Consider the following 17934-nt stretch of genomic DNA (forward strand, 5'->3'; position numbering starts at 1 on the left):
CCACTGTCATTGATCCAACTCCATGGGTGTTAATGGTGAATCAATGTTGTAGAAGATGACAGTGTTTCCATGGTAACTTTAATTAAGATAATTTAATATAAAAGGCAAGTCTACAGGAGGTGAACCACTCTGTGCAAGAAAATGTGTTCTTTTAATTTGGACAACAGTTCAGTTGAGTTTTATTTTCCTAAAATACATGCACATTTTACGTTGCGCATAGGTAACACCTGCTATTCTGTGTAGGATGGTTTATATAATAGAGACATGAAAGAAACCTGTAAATATATAATATATCTGAGCTGAAATGTTCGGTCTTTTCCATCTTTTTGTTTGTTGCGTTTCAAAAAAAGGAAAACCATAAACACAAACTGGGATGGATGAAAATAATTTAACTTGCAGACATATTTGTATTTATATTCTTTAGCTATTTTAAACCATAAAAAGCCAGTGCTACTTTTATGGTATTTCCTAAATGATTTTTAAAAAATCTATATTTAGCGTTTCTTAAGTGATTTGTCACCAATTATTATAAAATAATCCTCTGTATTTTGCATATTTCCAGTGAAAATCAGGTATTTTCCAAAATTTAATGTACCGATCATAAAGATGTTCCTAAAAGTTTAAAGGTGAGGGTTATTATATATATATAAAAAAACAAAACAAAACAAGAAAAAGTCACTTTTTCAGTCACATTTATCATTAACTGCACATAAAACCAGTGTCTCCATCCACTGTCATGGATCCAACTCCATGGGTTTTACTGGTGAATCAATGTTGTAGAAGATGACGGTGTTTCCATGGTAACTACGGAGCCTCTGAACGTCCAAATGGGTCATATCTGATGACCATGAAAACATGACAAACTGTATTTTACACCAATTATTTACATGTATTGATAGGATTAATGGTTCAACAGGTGTTAAACTTTTTATATCAGTAAGTGATTTTGGTCGCTGGTGGATGTTTGGGTCTTAACGGGTCGAATAAAGTAAAAGTGAAAATGTGCTGAATATCCAAGTCGGGGACACTTAAAATGAAAAGAAAAGCAGGTTGTGAAGATACCATCTGGTTGAAATGAGGTGATTAAAGTGTAAGACTGAGCCATACAGTTGTGTGACCTGCGGTTCAAATCAGAAATACATGTTGGAACAGAATAAAAACAGGGCTGAGTGCAGTTCAAGCACAGCTGACATGTAAATTCTAGTCCTACTGCTGCACTCTGGCTTCTCCATTTGCCACAGTAGTTCATCCACCTCTAGTGGAATAGAAAAGAGTGGAGCAGCAGGACTTTTCTTCCACCGTTTGTTCATCTTTCTACTGTTTCCAAAACAATCCACTTCATTTCAATCCACAAGAAAAAGAGCCAGGGTTAGGCCATCTCTCAACTGTCCTTCTACTCTGGGAACCCTCTTGAAACCCGCCTGGAAGGTTCTTTTATCCATATCAAATGAAATGTATCGCCCCCTCTCAACGGCGGCCAGCTTTTCCCCCCTACCCTCAAGCCTGAAGGATGTAGAAACACTTTTGATGTGATTAGAAATGCACATTAAAACCACCCCCACTCCCCAGGATGAAGATGCAAAACAGGCAACGAAGCTGCTTTTACTGGATCACCAACAGGACAGGGAGATCTGCAGCAGTAATAGGATCTGGGACGACAACAGTGGCGGCTCCTCGTCTTTCAGACAGGGGAAGCTCATTGTCGGCTTACGTCAAAAAAAAATTGTCAAGTTATTTAAACATATACTGAACAACAAAGAAATGCAAGTTTTGGTCGTTAATTTAGGCAAGAGTTCGGCTGTCCTGTTGAGTTGTCAACTGAGATACACATTAAAATTAGTGAGTTGTAACCATTGGAGCGTGTGTTTGCTGGCAAATATGACCACGAGTGGTGTTGAGCATGTATACAGGGTGGGGAAGCAAAATGTACAATGAACATTTAGTTGTTTTTTCTCAGCAGGCACTACGTCAATTGTTTTGAAACCAAACATATATTGATGTCATAATCATACCTAACACTATTATCCATACCTTTTCAGAAACTTTTGCCCATATGAGTAATCAGGAAAGCAAACGTCAAAGAGTGTGTGATTTGCTGAATGCACTCGTCACACCAAAGGAGATTTCAAAAATAGTCGGAGTGTCCGTAAAGACTGTTTATAATGGAAAGAAGAGAATGACTATGAGCAAAACTATTACGAGAAAGTCTGGAAGATACTATTAAAGAAGAATGGGAGAAGTTGTCACCCCAATATTTGAGGAACACTTGCGCAAGTTTCAGGAAGTGTGTGAAGGCAGTTATTGAGAAAGAAGGAGGACACATAGAATAAAAACATTTTCTATTATGTCAATTTTCTTGTGGCAAATAAATTCTCATGACTTTCAATAAACTAATTGGTCATACACTGTCTTTCAATCCCTGCCTCAAAATATTGTAAATTTTGCTTCCCCACCCTGTACAAAGTATTGGAGGTGCGGTACGTTTTGAGTGATATGGTAGTGGGAGCAACAAATGGGAGTGGCAATTCCCTTTGTTTATCCGGGGGCTATAAAAAGAAATGGTAAGATTCAAAAGTTACTGCATTACCACGATGCCTCGCCTTAACGATGATCTGAGAGAACTCGCCATTGGTATGCTTGATGCTGGTTTAACGGCTCGCAATTTTGCCAGATGTCTGCAAGTGCACGAGTCCACCATCAGTAGGCTGAGGACACGATTCCGTGACACAGGGACCACTCGGGACAGACCAAGATCCGGAAGACCACGTGTGACCACCCGTAATCAGGATCGCCATATTCGATTGGCCCATCTCTGTGACCGTCAACTCAGTGCAACAAGGACAGCAAGAGAGACCCACTGTAAATTTCACAGCTGGATATAAATACCTCATATGAAACCAATATTCAGAATAAAACTCCCATATAAACCAATACCGAAACATACTTACGTTTCTTTTGTTGTTCAGTATACACTCGGCCCTCCGTTCCTTTTTAAGAAAATGCTCAGTGACCTTATCATACCAAGTAGGCGTCTTTTCCAGGGATTGGACCAGTGTCCTCTCTGCTCAGATTGCCTTGGCCCATTGTGTTGTGGGTGTAAGACTTCAGCCTTTTTAAACTACAGATGCTCCTTTCACTCCGACCTAGCCGACAGTTTGATTGATTTTACTATCTACAAAACGATATTAAACTCAAACAAGAAATGATTAAATTATGGAACTGAAACAAGAAAACGCTGAAATTATGTTAAATCGAAACAAGGAAGTACAACGAGTGTGTTTTATTGACAGTGCAAGAAATGAACGAGTAATTTCGTAGTGGTTTCTCTCTCAATTTCAAAGCAGAATGGTCAAAGGTCATGAGCCCAAATGAAAGTCCATATATGACTTCCTATCAGTGCTCAATAGTTACTATACTGATATCTGTAACTACATGTTACAAACCATCAAAATATGACCGATTTTAAGTAAAGGCAAATTTTAAATATTTCAAAAAATTCGTCAAAATTTCTCAAAACTGTGAACAAACTTTGAAGACATTATCCCAAGGAAGCTAAATTTTTAAAACTAATCTGACCAGTAGTTTCGTCAGAAGTGATGTTTGAAGATGGTTAATGAAGACAGCGAAGATGCCGATCGGTTGTTGAGATAAAAATTAAATTCACGTGAAAGTGACAGTAAAATTGTACGGCAATTCATACCTTATTTAATTGTTGAGTTGGGATTCAGAGAAAACAAATTATACAAGAAAAACAAATTTCTTTTGGGGTCTTTTTGGGCACCACTGTTTTAGTGTAATCAGGATAAAACAGACAAAAGAAATAACAGGAACATTATTAAAAGCAATAACTATAATAATGATAATGATAATAATAATAATAATGATGATAATAATAATAATAATAATAATAGCAATGAGGAAAATGGAAAATTTTATTTTTTCCCTCCAATCTGTTTTCGTCAGGTCATTTTGGACTGCTATTACCAAATATGCACATATTCAGTACGAAGCAGCAAGAGGAAAACTGAAAGAAAACTGTAAAATGACCCTGATATTAGCACTGGTGTGATCTGTCCAGTTCCTTTGAACAGGTCATATGACGATAAGAAAACTGAAAAGACGGTCAACCTCAAACAAAACTGTAAAGAATGTTCTTAGTTCCCAGATTTTTATTACATTAAATGCACAACAACATTTCTTACAGGATGGAAAATGAAAAAGTTTGACCATGACATTTCTCCTGACCTGAATTGTGAAGGAAAATTCCGATCTGCACATCAGCGCCCGAAGAGGTTTCACAAAATGACTCTTCGCAAACAGAAGATGGTCAGCGGTACAAAAACAAACAAACAAAAAAAGATGCTTCATAACTGAAAGGTCATTTTTTTGTGCGGCGATTTCAATAAAATATTGACACTGCATCAGTGTTAAAAGGAAACAGAATTCACTGTTCTTCATAACTGAGGAACTGATCTTTGTATGGCAGTAAAAAGTCTGAAACGCAGGAATTCAAATGTTTTCAAGTGTTTTCTTCTTTTCTCAGTAATTTTAGCATCTTCTTCATTGGTGTGATCTGTCCAGTTCCTTTGAAAAGGTCATAAGACAATAAGAAAACTAAGAAGACGGTCAACCTCAAACAAAGCCACATAACTGTAAAGAATGTTCTTAGTTCTCAGATTTTTATTACATTAAATGCACAACAACATTTCTTACAGGATGGAAAATGAAGAAGTTTGACCATGACATTTCTCCTGACCTGAATTGTGAAGGAAAATTCCGATCTGCACATCAGCGCCCAAGTAGGTTTCACAAAATGACTCCGAAAACAGAAGATGGTCAGCGGTACAAAAAAAAAAGCTTCATAACTGAAAGGTCATTTCTTTGTGCGGCGATTTCAATAAAATATTGACACTGCATCAGTGTTAAAAGGAAACAGAATTCACTGTTCTTCATAACTGAGGAACTGATCTTTGTATGGCAGTAAAAAGTCTGAAACGCAGGAATTCAAATGTTTTCAAGTGTTTTCTTCTTTTCACAGTAATTTTAGCATCTTCTTCTGCTAAATTCTCTCTCTTATTTAATTTTTTTTTTTTTAGAATGTTATCACAGTTTGTGGCACCAACAGAGACATCACATCAAACCAAAGGTGATCCCATTTCCTCTTCTATCCCCACAACGAGAATTCTGACATTTTGTTTTCAAGTGTGTTTTCTTCTTTTCTCAGTAATTTTAGCATCTTCTTCATTGGTGTGATCTGTCCAGTTCCTTTGAAAAGGTCATAAGACGATAAGAAAACTGAGAAGACGGTCAACCTCAAACAAAGCTACATAACTGTAAAGAATGTTCTTAATTCTCAGATTTTTATGACATTAAATCCATCCCCACAACGAGAATTGACATTTTGACAGGCACTTCTGCACATGCTCACCACAACCCCAATGTGTCAGACAGACGAAACAGAAACAGAAAAAAAAAAAAAAAAAAAGAAAGAAAAAGTCCCACTGCTGTTATGTGATCAGAGGTATGTGAAAGTCTGCGTGATCAAAGAGGAGGGGTCTTCTGACCGGAGACGGGTCTTTGTCGGCTTTGTGTAAGAGCTTGAACAGTCCTGTACCGATGTTCATGGGGATTCCCATGATGATACACTCAGACACACCTGAGGAAGACACACAGCAAATGTAAAAACACTGGAGTTTAAGAAGTACAGAATGTCTGAAAAGTCCCTTTACAGCACAGGTGTCAAACATGCGGCCCGGGGGCCAAATCCGGCCCGCCAAAGGGTCCAGTCCGGCCCTTGGGACAAATTTGTGAAATGCAAAAATTACACTGAAGATATTAACAATCAATGGTGTCAAAATCATTTTAATTCAGGTTCCACACAGACACATAATCTCAAGTGGGTCAATCCAGTAAAATACTATCATAGTAACCTATAAATAATGACAACCGCAAATTTTCTCGTTGTTTTAAGGTGAAAAAAAGTAAAATTACCTGAAAATGTTTACATCGACAAACTTTCCTTTTTCAAAAAAAAAGTGAAAAACCTGAATAAATATGAACAATCTGAAATGTTTTAAGAGAATTACAATTTTTCCAATATTTTGCCTGTTAGTAAATATTTTGTGTTTTTGTAATTGTCAAGTAAGTTGTAATGCACACGTGTAAATGATAAAAAGAGGCAGAACACTGTTAAAATTGCACCTGTTTTTCTTAAGGCATTTTAAGTTGTCCATGTTATTCAGATTTTTAAGGAAACTTTATACATGTAGAAAACATTGACATCATTTAATTTTACTTTTGTCACTTATTATTTTACTGTTCCGGCCCACTTGAGATCTTATTGGGGTGAATGGGGCCCCTGAACTAAAATGAGTTTGACACCCCTGCTATACAGTTTAATACAGGGGTGTCAAACTCATTTTAGTTCAGGGGTCACATTCAGCCTAATATGATCTAAAGTGGGCCGGACCAGTAAAATAATAAAAATAATAGGATAAGAACTTATAAATAATGTCAACTCCAAAGTTTTCTCTGTTTTTGAGTGAAAAAAAGTAAAATTCTGTAATAAAAATGTTTACATCTACGAACTGTACTCGAACGTAACATGAACAAATATGAACCTGGAAATTCTTAAGAAAAATAAGTACAATTTTAACAATATTACGCCTTAGTTTATCATTCATACATGTGCATTACAACTTACAGATCACAGTGGATCTACAAATACACCAAACATTTAGTAAGAGGCAGAACATTGGTACAATTCCACATACTTCTCTTAGGACATTTGAGGTTATTCATATTTGTTCAGGTTATTCATATTTTGCTTGTAAAAGGCTAGTCTGTAAACATAAACATTTTTTGTGTAATTTTCCTTTTTTTTTTTAAGTTTTAATTATTCATAGCTTATTATGATACCCACTTTAGGTTAAACTGACCTAAAATTCTTTTGACATCCTTGATTAAGTTTTCTCTCTGTTTTTGAGTGAAAAAAGTAAAATTCTATAATAAAAATGTTTACATCTACGAACTGTACTCGAACGTAACATGAACAAATATGAACCTGGAAATTCTTAAGAAAAATAAGTGTAATTTTAACAATATTATGCCTTAGTTTATCATTTATACATGTGCATTACAACTTACAGATCACAGTGGATCTACAAATACACAAAACATTTAGTAAGAGGCAGAATATTGGTACAATTCCACATACTTCTCTTAAGACATTTGAGGTTATTCATATTTGTTCAGGTTATTCATATTTTGCTTGTAAAAGGCTAGTCTGTGAATGTAAACATTTTTTGTGTAATTTTCCTTTTTTTTTTAACAGTTTTAATTATTCATAGCTTATTATGATACCCACTTTAAATTGACCTAAAATTATTTTGACATCCTTGATTGTTAATAATGGTTGCTATGGGCAACAGCATAGTACCGACATGCAGAAATGAGCTGTTATGAATCAAGATTAACCTGTTTAACCCTGACCATATTTTCAGGGGAAAAACGCCTAAAAAGACATACCCAAAGTAAATGAAGAATTACTTCACAATAATAAGGTTCATATGGATGTTCTTGGTGTCTATGGACATTTAGAGACCTCACAGAATCTATTCCCATTGTCTAAAATATTGTATCTATTACTATGTCTGAGGAAACTGTAACAAACTAAAAGAGAAATTAGAATTTTTTATTCTCGCCTGTTTTTTTTTGGATTGACGATGATACGCATAAATTAATTGTTCGTGTCGGAGATTTTTAATAGCGTATATTTCACCCCACAAAGATTAAAAATCATGTTTGAACATTAAAGTTTGCACTAAAATACACTTTTGATGTACTTTTATTAACATTAGGGTCTAAACTTTGAGCAAAAGTTGAAAAAAACATCCATTGTCCTGATTTATTGTATTTTTATAGTAGATGAATATTAATATAATTTTTTCAGCCCACGGGTGGGCCGATAGGGCTAAAGGGGTTAAAGATTTTAAAAAATGGATAAGGCGGTGGCCAAAGTAAGGGGTCATCCAGTTGTGGTGCCACATATTCAGTCAAAAGGTCAAAGGTCATCATTTACAGTGGCTGACCTTTGGACCAAAGAGTCGACTGTGATTAAAACCTCTGATAACCACTGAGTGCATAGAACAAATCTGATGAACAGATCTCATGAGTTGCTTTTGTTGTACATTCTTTAAATTGTAAAGCAACTTTGCGGACCCCCTGTGCAGTCGACTTTTATTACAGCTGTGATTTACCGCAGACTGAATCCTTTTGACCGAAGTAGGCGGCGTCGAACAGATGGTCGGCTGTTTTCTCGAAGGACGCCAGCATGAGAACACTCTCCTTCATTTTGGCCAAACCGAACCTGGTGATGCCCAGAATCTCCCCCTGAACAGAAAGAAGAACAGTTCCTGCCTCAAGTGCTGACTGAATATAACACAGACTGAGGTAAACTATATGGACAAAAGTATTGGGACACATCATGTCTACAGCTGTCAGATGTCCTGTTCAGGCTGATCTGAGATCTAAATTTCAGGAAATTATCTCAAATCAACATGAACCAAGGTTATTATTGTTAACGAAAACTAACGAAATGACGAAAACGAGAATTGAAAGAAACATTTTCATTAAGTGAAATAAATAAAAACTATAATTTGAAGAAAAAACAATAACTAACTGAAACTGTATTGTGAGCTTACGAAACTAACTAAAACCTATAAAAATTATGGATAAAATTCACTTCGTTTTTCAAGGTCAAGGCAAACTTTATTATCCCCGAGGGGCAATTTGTTCTACAGCCAGCAGTTTCACACGGACAACAAACCAACAATAAATACAATAAATAATCCATTAAAAACAACAGCACCAACATTACAAAGAATTATTCAGCAGAACAATGGCTGCCGGAACCAAAGAATTCCTCATCCTATTGGTCCTACATTTAGGAATAATGTATCCGTGACCTGATGGAAGCAACCTGAACACATCATAAAGAGGATGACTGGGATCATCCAGGACTGACTGAGCCTTCTTCAGAGTCCGCCTCTGGTACAACAACACAGTCAGATCAGTGAGTGTGGTGCCAGCAATTTTGCTGCACACTTTAGTGATGCTCTGCAACCTGTTCCTATTTTTAAGGGTAAGCAGCCCATACCAGCTGATAAAAGAAAAGGTCAACACAGACTCAATAAAACAAGAATAAAACTGTTGCGGGGCTCTTTCCCACACTGCTCAAAAATTATAACACCACAGGCGTAGTTGAAAGTGCAAAAAACTTGTTGGTGGTTTATTTTGCCGTCGGCCTCCCAAAGTGCAGTGCAATATTTACAAGTGAAGTCAAAAATGGAAAAACAAACAAAAAAAAATACTATTTACAAATTTACAAAGCACAAGAAAAAAAATGCACCTGAACAGAGTTCTCCAATAACTCACCAAAATGTCACAAAAAATCTCACAAAGGTTAAGTGATATACAGCACAGTTGCCAGCTCTGCCACTCAGAGTAGACTGACTTACCAGGGCTTCAGCAGCCTCCTATTAAACTCTAAGCCCCTCCTTCTGGGCCGGTCAAATAAAGACTTTTTTAACAAAACATATTTTTAACAGTGTTTTTAAACGTAATTATTCACAACCGAAGTAAACATACAACACTTCATAATTCAATAGATTTTCCAAGTAATTACCTAACATAGCCAAAGTAATGCTGGTTATAAATCGAAAGGATGCTGAAAAACTGGTCCATACTTTTATCTCCAGCAGACTGGACTACTGTAACGCACTCCTTACAGGTCTCCCAAAAAGCACCACAGACAGACTTCAGCTGATTCAGAACTCTGCAGCTAGGTTATTAACCAAAACCAAGAAGAGAGAGCACATTACTCCAGTGTTGGTTTCCCTGCACTGGCTACCGGTAACCTACAGAATTGATTTTAAGATACTACTCCTCACGTATAAAGCTCTAAATGGAACCGGACCAAGTTACATTGCAAACTCACTGATCAATTATGTACAAACTAGAACACTGAGGTCATCAAATGCAGGGTTACTAGCGACTCCCAGAAATATTACAAAGAAAATGGGGGACGCAGCCTTTACTAACTATGCACCAAAGTTATGGAATACAATTCCAAAAGACATTAGAGAAGCCAGTTCTCTGAATATATTTAAAACCAAATTAAAAACATTTTTATTCTCATTAGCCTTTGAAAGGAGATAAAAATGGGGTCACAATTCAGGAACCAGGAATGTGCGGTTTTTATTTTTATTTTATTGTATTTCTGTTTTTATTTTTTATTTTATTGTATTTCAAATTTCATCTTATTTCTTGCACTTCAAAAATTCTATGCGTAATCAAATATTTTAATGTGCGCTGCTTTTATTTTTATTTTTATTTTATTGTATTTCTCTCAAATTTCATCTCATTTCTTGCACTTCAAAAATTCTATGCATAATGTGCGCTGTTTTTATATTTTTATTTTATTGTATTCCTAATCAAATCTTAATGTATTTTAATATTGTATTTTTTCAATCAATGTGAAGCACTTTGGGCTACAATTTCTGTATGAAAGGTGCTATACAAATAAAGTTTATTATTATTATTATTATTATTATTACCTAACCCAAATACCTCCTTCCTTGAAATAAAAAATACAGAAAACAAAAACACTACATAATTAAGTCACATGATTTGAAAACCGCGCGACATTTCCCCTATAATATTGCCCCGGAAATGACCCCTCGTTCTTTTTCCCCTTGAATGATGTGGCGGGCATGACAGAACGCCAAGACAACACGGACCCAGGTAAGTGCTTGAAACTGTTGTAGATATGTATGCAGTTACCTTAAAAATGCTGCCGAGTGTGCACCCTTGGTTGCGCTATAGTTTGGACGGGGAAGAGAGTGTGAGTGGCGAACTGATGAATGATTGCAAACACGGACGGGGAGAGACTGAATGACATGAGTGTATGTGTGTGCGCGTGCCGGGTCGCGTGTGCTCCGCACGTAGCAGGAGACTCAGTGACGGGGTCGCTCCATCACAAAAACATTTTCATAAAAGTGTTATCCACTTTGAAACTGCAAAGTTTACGGTAAAAATACATCCTCTGATGAGCCTTTTTACATCCAGCATCCACCTGAGATTCAAAAGTTAGCCTGTGGTCCAGCACCATTCCAAGATATTTATACTGCTGAACCACCTCAACAGCCTCTCCATTAATGATGACAGGAGAGAAGACTGGAGGATTCTTCCTAAAATCTACAATCATCTCTTTGGTTTTAGACACATTCACATTTAAAAAGGACGTGCTACACCAGTCCGTGAATTCAGGCTCTACAGGGCCATGATCAGGGTCCTCATCCCTAAGAAGAGACACAATCACTGAGTTGTCTGTAAACTTGAGATTTTGAGTTTTTGTTGTTGTCAAGTGTCAAATTGATATGAAGTTGATTAATTTTCCTCAAGCAATTTTAGCTAGCGGCACTTCGCAGTCCGTCACTTGTTTAGGGTCGTCTTCTGGTCTGAACTCTACCTGGAAACATGCAGACTAAAACTGGGAGTAAGCACCAGAGTCCTGTATGGGATTAATTTGAATACGCAGGCGAGGAAGATAAAAAATATGAAAAAACTAAAACTAAACTAAAACTAAGCATTTAGAAAAAAAACAGAAAACTAATAAAAACTAGCAAACCTGCTCTAAAAACTACTTAAAACTAACTGTACCAGAGAAAAACAAGTCAAAACTAAATAAATCTAAACTATAATGAAAAATCCAAAACTATTATAACCTTGGCATGAACAGGACATTTTACAGCTGTAGCCATGATTTCGTAACCCAATACTTTCGTCCATATAGTTTATAAACATCAATATTTACTTGTAGGTTAAAGCTGCGTAAGACTTTTGTCACCAATTTTTCATCAAATCTGTAAAACCTGAGTCATAGTCTAAGTATCACAAATCCATAAGTCTTTCCGTGATTACGCACCTGAATCTCTTCCCTCAAGGAGAACAATTTTGAAGTATACTTCACCATGAAAAATCCAGTTGTTTCAGGTCACTCGGGCATTTTCGGAAATTTGTTGCGATGCGCATTGTGGGAAACAGAGCTATGACTTGGGTTTTACAGATTTGATGAAAAATTGGTGATGAAAGTCATGCGCAGCTTTAAGTGAGATGTGAAGAAAGTAGATGGTTAGTTGTGGTAGAGAATTATTGTTTACAGCCGTAGCAGGAAAATATTTTAGAAATTTAGAAGTAGAACATTTTTACGGAAGAGGATTAGGGCCACTGGAAAAAATTTTTAAAAATTAAGGTCCAATATATATATTTTTAATCACTAGAAAATGGATGACTGACAAACTACCCACATTAGAAGACTGGATAGAACTTGTTAAAGAAATTTCCCTGATGGAGAAATTCACATTTGCATTGAAACTAGAACATGACAAATTTGAGGAATGCTGGAAACCATGGATGAACTTTATGAACACTAAAAAGGAACAAATCGTGACACCCACTGTTTTTTAGCTACTATATTACTGTCACTTGTATTATTATTATTATTATTTTAATGTTTTGTTTTTTTTAAAAAAAAAAAGGAAATAAAAAAGAAATAAAGAAGTGAAAAACACGATATACACAGAAAAACAACATTGTAAAATTGTATATGAGCATGTGAATGTAGAACATGTAAATTCTCCGTTGCAACAACAAATAAAACTTGAATTATATATATATATATATATATATATATATATATATATATTATTATTATTCTGAGATCAAAGTCAGAATTCTGACTTTGATCTCAGAATAATAGTAAAAAATGTATATTGGAACTTCATTTTTTTTTTTTTTTCAGTGGCCCTAATCCTCTTCCGTACATTTTAAATTATAGTCACAGATTAAAAAACACACACATACATATATATATATATATATATATATATATATACACACCAATGTTGAGAGAAATTCAGTAAAAACCATCTCTGAGGTATTTTGGAAGCAAAGATAACAATTTAATCCAAACTAACCGATGCAATGATATTTATCCCAATATAAAACTATATTAGAACATTTGTCTTTCTTGTTTTAATAATAATAATAATAATAATAATAATAATAATAATAATAATAATGGATTAGATTTATATAGCGCTTTTCTAGACACCCAAAGTGCTTTACATTATTGATCCATTATTCATTCGCTCTCACATTCTCCCTCTGGTGGTGGTAAACTACATCTGTAGCCACAGCTGTCCTAGGGCAGACTGACAGAAGCGTGGCTGCCAATTCGCGCCTCCGACCACCACCAAACATTCATACGCATTCATACACCAGTGAGTGGCACTGGAGGCAAGGAGGGTGAAGTGTCTTGCCCAAGGACACAACAGCACATGGACAGAGCAGGATTTGAACCGCCAACCCTTCGGTTATTGGACGACCCGCTCTACCACCTGAGCCATGGCTGCCCCTATAGAAAACAAACACCTGAATTCAACATGTCCCAATACTTTTGTCCGCATCGTGTATGCATATTGACTTCTTCTGGCCGTACCTTGTAGGACATGAGGTCTGCCAGCAGCATGACATGACGCCGATCGATACTCATCCCGTGATTCACCATCGTATATTGGATCTCATTAATAATCGTGGATCTAGCGGCTTCGATACCCAACGTCTTCTCCACCTGAAAACAGAAATGAAGCCGAATTTAGCTGTAGTGATGTTTGGTCAAAATGATGTAAAAATGCTTCATCGTGACCTTTTGATACTCCATTCTTGGAATATTATGCTCCATCTCAGCCTCGTCTTGCTTGTTGTTAACTTGTCTGTACTGGTGCGACCCATGACTCATAAAAACACTTCTCTGAAGAGCTTCACTCAGGAAATTATGCATATTCAATTCTGTATACAAGTGGAAAGGTTGACATAGTTCACCGGTCCACAGTCAGATCAATCTAACAATGTCTCTACTCTCCATCGAAGTGCAAGTCAAGCCAGGTCAACTCCAAGAGCATGACGCAGAATGATCAGTGGGAAAAAAAAAAAAAAAGAACAGCTAAGGGCTTGAAGGAAACATGGCAACAGCTTCCATCTCAGTTCACGCGTCGATATGTGAAAGGTTGAACAGAATTCTTCAAAAACAACTCAATGATTTACGCCTGTTTTTCATTTCTGTGCTGCACACATATCCCACCTTCAAAATTTTACTCAAACACTGACTAAAACTAAGCCAGTCCTGTTATCATTTTTAATTTTTATCCTTTTAATATGTTGGACTTTTATTGTGCTGTTCTATTTGTATGTTTTTTGTGAAGATGTGCATTTTCATATTGGAGTGGTTTTGTGGAGAAAAAATGGAACTAAATCTCAATTAGCGTAAAAACGTCACAAAATTGAAGATGAATAAAAATCTTATTTTCCAGAGATATAACGATAATCAACAGGAGTACCACAGTAATAGTTGATTTGATGATGGTGTGTTATAATTTCTTCTCTTTTTTCAATAATTTCATAACTGACCTAGTCTTTTTTTTATAGACTGTATATATTAGTCATATACTTCTATACTTCCTCCTACTCCATTTCAGACATAAAATGTTGTTAAAAAGCCACAATGAAATAGTTGTACATTGTGTGACATTTTTTGCCTTTTTTTGGTTAAATTATTGACTTGAATATTCTGGAATGTTTTGTTTAAATTTGTAATTTCTCTTTGCGTTTTGCTCACCTTTATATTTTATTCCTATTTACACTATATTGCGAAAAGTATTGGCTCACCCATCCAAATAATCAGAATCAGGTGTTCCAATCACTTCCATGGCCACAGGTGTATAAAATCCAGCACCTAGGCATGCAGACTGCTTTTATAAACATTTGTGAAAGAATAGGTCGCTCTCAGGAGCTCAGTGAATTCCAGCGTGGAACTGTGATAGGATGTCACCTGTGCAACAAATCCAGTCGTGAAATTTCCTCGCTCCTAAATATTCCACAGTCAACTGTCAGCTGTATTATAAGAAAGTGGAAGTGTTTGGGAACGACAGCAACTCAGCCACGAAGTGGTAGGCCATGTAAACTGACGGAGCGGGGTCAGCGGATGCTGAGGTGCATAGTCCGAAGAGGTCGCCAACTTTCTGCAGAGTCAGTAGCTACAGACCTCCAAACTTCATGTGGCCTTCAGATTAGCTCCAGAACAGTGCGCAGAGAGCTTCATGGAATGGGTTTCCGTGGCCGAGCAGCTGCATCCAAGCCATACATCACCAAGTGCAATGCAAAGCACCAGATGCAGTGGTGTAAAGCATGCCGACTGTTGTCAAGGCAACTGACGAGGAGGTAGATGATGATGTCCAATAACACACTAAAGGTTGAAATTTAGAATTTCAGAGTATTTTAATGAGTGCCCTAACTTGTTTTTACCTTCCAGTACTTTTATTATTATTACTTTTTTCTGATCAGTACTCTATTTTACAAGTGTGTATTTGTGTTTGTCTGTGTAATAATTGTTTTTATATGTTTTAGCTGCGTTTATGTTTTGTTTCTGTTTTTGTTTGGATTCCATGACTCATGGAAACACACAAGAATTCCAATGTACCTATACCGTGATGTATCGGTGGAAATGGCAAATAAAGTCTATTCTATTCTATTCTATTCTATTCTATTCTATTCTATTCTATTCTATTCTATTCTATTCAAATAAAGACTATTTATATCCTCCAATAACACACTAAGGTTGAAATGTTGAATTTCAGAGCATTTCTATGAGTGAACGAGAAGGGGTTAAAATGACTTTGAATGTATTTAATGAAATGCCATAGTTGTGTTGTTCCAGATTATATTTTATGACTAATTCATATAGAAAATGAAGCCAATTCCTATGATTCATACACTTTTTCTTTTCACTGTGTAAATCCACAAAGATACGAATAAAAGAAAAAAACACTCTGACCTACATTTTCATTCATTCATGCTCTTTCCTTATACATCTATATAGGGAACACACGCTACTTGACATATTTACAATCCACCTTCTGCGGACTCATACCTCGTAGGTGTTGTTAGAAGTTGTCCTACTTCCTTTCACTCCGTGCGTTGCCATGACAGCTCTCAGGTTGTCGCCCTCCACCAGGAGTTTGTATTTATTCTTTCCGCTCTGTTCATCGATATGAATGACGGCTCGGGCCACCTCCGGTATTCCTTGAACCACCACCTGCAGGAGGGATGGAACGGAAGCAGAGAAACTTCAGCAGACTAAGAAATGACGCATGAACTAAAGTTTTTCCAGATGTGATGTAAAGTTAGTCTGAGAAGAGACAAATTCGATCAGGTCAATCGCCGCTGAATGACAGTTTCAGAATAAATGTCTGGGGAATGGAGTCTTTACTTTTACTGGTTCTTATAGTTTATGTGCTCCTCCTGGTCTGGGTTTGTCTGAGCTGGAGCATCACTGAGGTTTTCTAAAGACGCATGGAGGTTTGATGTAATGACAAGAAAAACCAAGACAAAACCGAGCTCAGTAATCGCACAAACAAAACAAGTGTTCGGAGAACGCAAACCCCCGCCAAGCACGCCAAACGGTGCGCATGTGTGGATCGACCATTTCTTTTTAAATTAAACAGTTTCCAGGTTGTTCCATGCAGCAGAAAAAGTTGAAGCTTGGTACCAGTCATATGTATGTCAAATTATATTAACCCTTTCATGTATACTGGTCACTCCAGTGGACAGTTATTCTACAGCTGTTCTCTTGTATATTCATGGATTATGTTGTTTTAGTTCCATATCAGCCAACACAGTGGACACTTATGCACCATCCCATAATACACTGACATTCATACCATTACTGTAACTTTGCTGTTCTAGATAAACCTGACATGATAAACATGTTTTAGGGTAAATCAGTTGCTAATTGATGTTAGACTGTAATTAACTACTTTCCTAATCAAAAAGTTGGGCTTTTTTTGCATATTATCTCCATGAAGTGAGTAATAACTAGTATTAGAGTACGATAAAATGTGAGCTGCATGAAAAATGTTTTTATTTCGTAGTTTTCAAACAGTATATCACTTTTCGATGATCGGTTTTAATCTTTGGTTTTAATCTTTGCTTCAAATATTAAACGCATGTCCAGCTGAATGGACATTTTTGTAACTCCATGAAAAATAGCTTCATAAAAAATTTCAATCACATTGTTTTTTCATGCCTAAAGAGGAATAAAAACATTCAGGAAAAAAAAAAAATCTTGACTAAGGTTCTCAAAATTCATGCACGAAAGGGTTAAATTCCAATCAATATTTGTTGAGTTATAATGAAAAAATGTGTCGTAAATGGGATTTTCAAAGTTAAATTGAAATGTCCACATAGTCCACATTCCACAATAGATGTGGACAATTTGGTGCCAGATACAAGATATTGTTAACAGCTATGGGTGTAACAAATTGGAGGCTAATCAGAGTCGTTCTGAATTTTTGATGAATTTTTGAAAATTGCTCAATGATGAGAGATAGGAAAATTTGAGATTTTGTGACCTTGCTGTGACCTTGAACTTTGGCCTACTTGGCCCAAAATTTAATGGGTTGGTCCCAGGGCCTAGGCCTATCTGTGGGTACAATTTGGTAAAGGTGGTTGTAATAGTTTTCCCGTAAAGTTGCAAACAAACAAACAAACAAACACAAAGCAAACTGATCACAATACCTCCTGGTGGAGGTAAGATTTATCACTGATTTTAGGCAGAGTTATGACAGTTAGGGTGTTACCAGGTATTAACTACACAGGGTGCCCAAACTTTTGCATTAAAACCAAACAACAAACAGATTATATAAAAAAGTCCAACATTGGAAAAGGAGTGGGATGAAGTTTAATTTATAATCTCCCTTCAACCTACCCTAAATTTTTACACAAAACACAACATTGCCATACATATCAAGGGTAGAC

General features: G+C 36.2%; 1 protein-coding gene across 1 annotated transcript in view; it reads right to left on the reverse strand.

Annotated features, from left to right (window-relative positions):
* Nucleotides 1-5496: 5496 nt before the first annotated feature.
* Nucleotides 5497-17934, reverse strand: part of polr3a (polymerase (RNA) III (DNA directed) polypeptide A) — a 132356-nt gene continuing 119918 nt past the window's right edge. The window contains exons 28-31 of the mRNA XM_030122021.1: nt 16049-16213; nt 13562-13693; nt 8259-8391; nt 5497-5656 (exon numbers count right to left, since the gene is read on the reverse strand). Of these exons, the coding sequence (XP_029977881.1) occupies nt 5508-5656; nt 8259-8391; nt 13562-13693; nt 16049-16213 (579 nt within the window). The 3' untranslated portion in view covers nt 5497-5507. The remainder of the gene's footprint in view (nt 5657-8258; nt 8392-13561; nt 13694-16048; nt 16214-17934) is intronic.

The sequence above is a fragment of the Sphaeramia orbicularis genome, chromosome 19 (genome assembly GCF_902148855.1).
Source record: "Sphaeramia orbicularis chromosome 19, fSphaOr1.1, whole genome shotgun sequence".
Taxonomy (NCBI): domain Eukaryota; kingdom Metazoa; phylum Chordata; class Actinopteri; order Kurtiformes; family Apogonidae; genus Sphaeramia; species Sphaeramia orbicularis.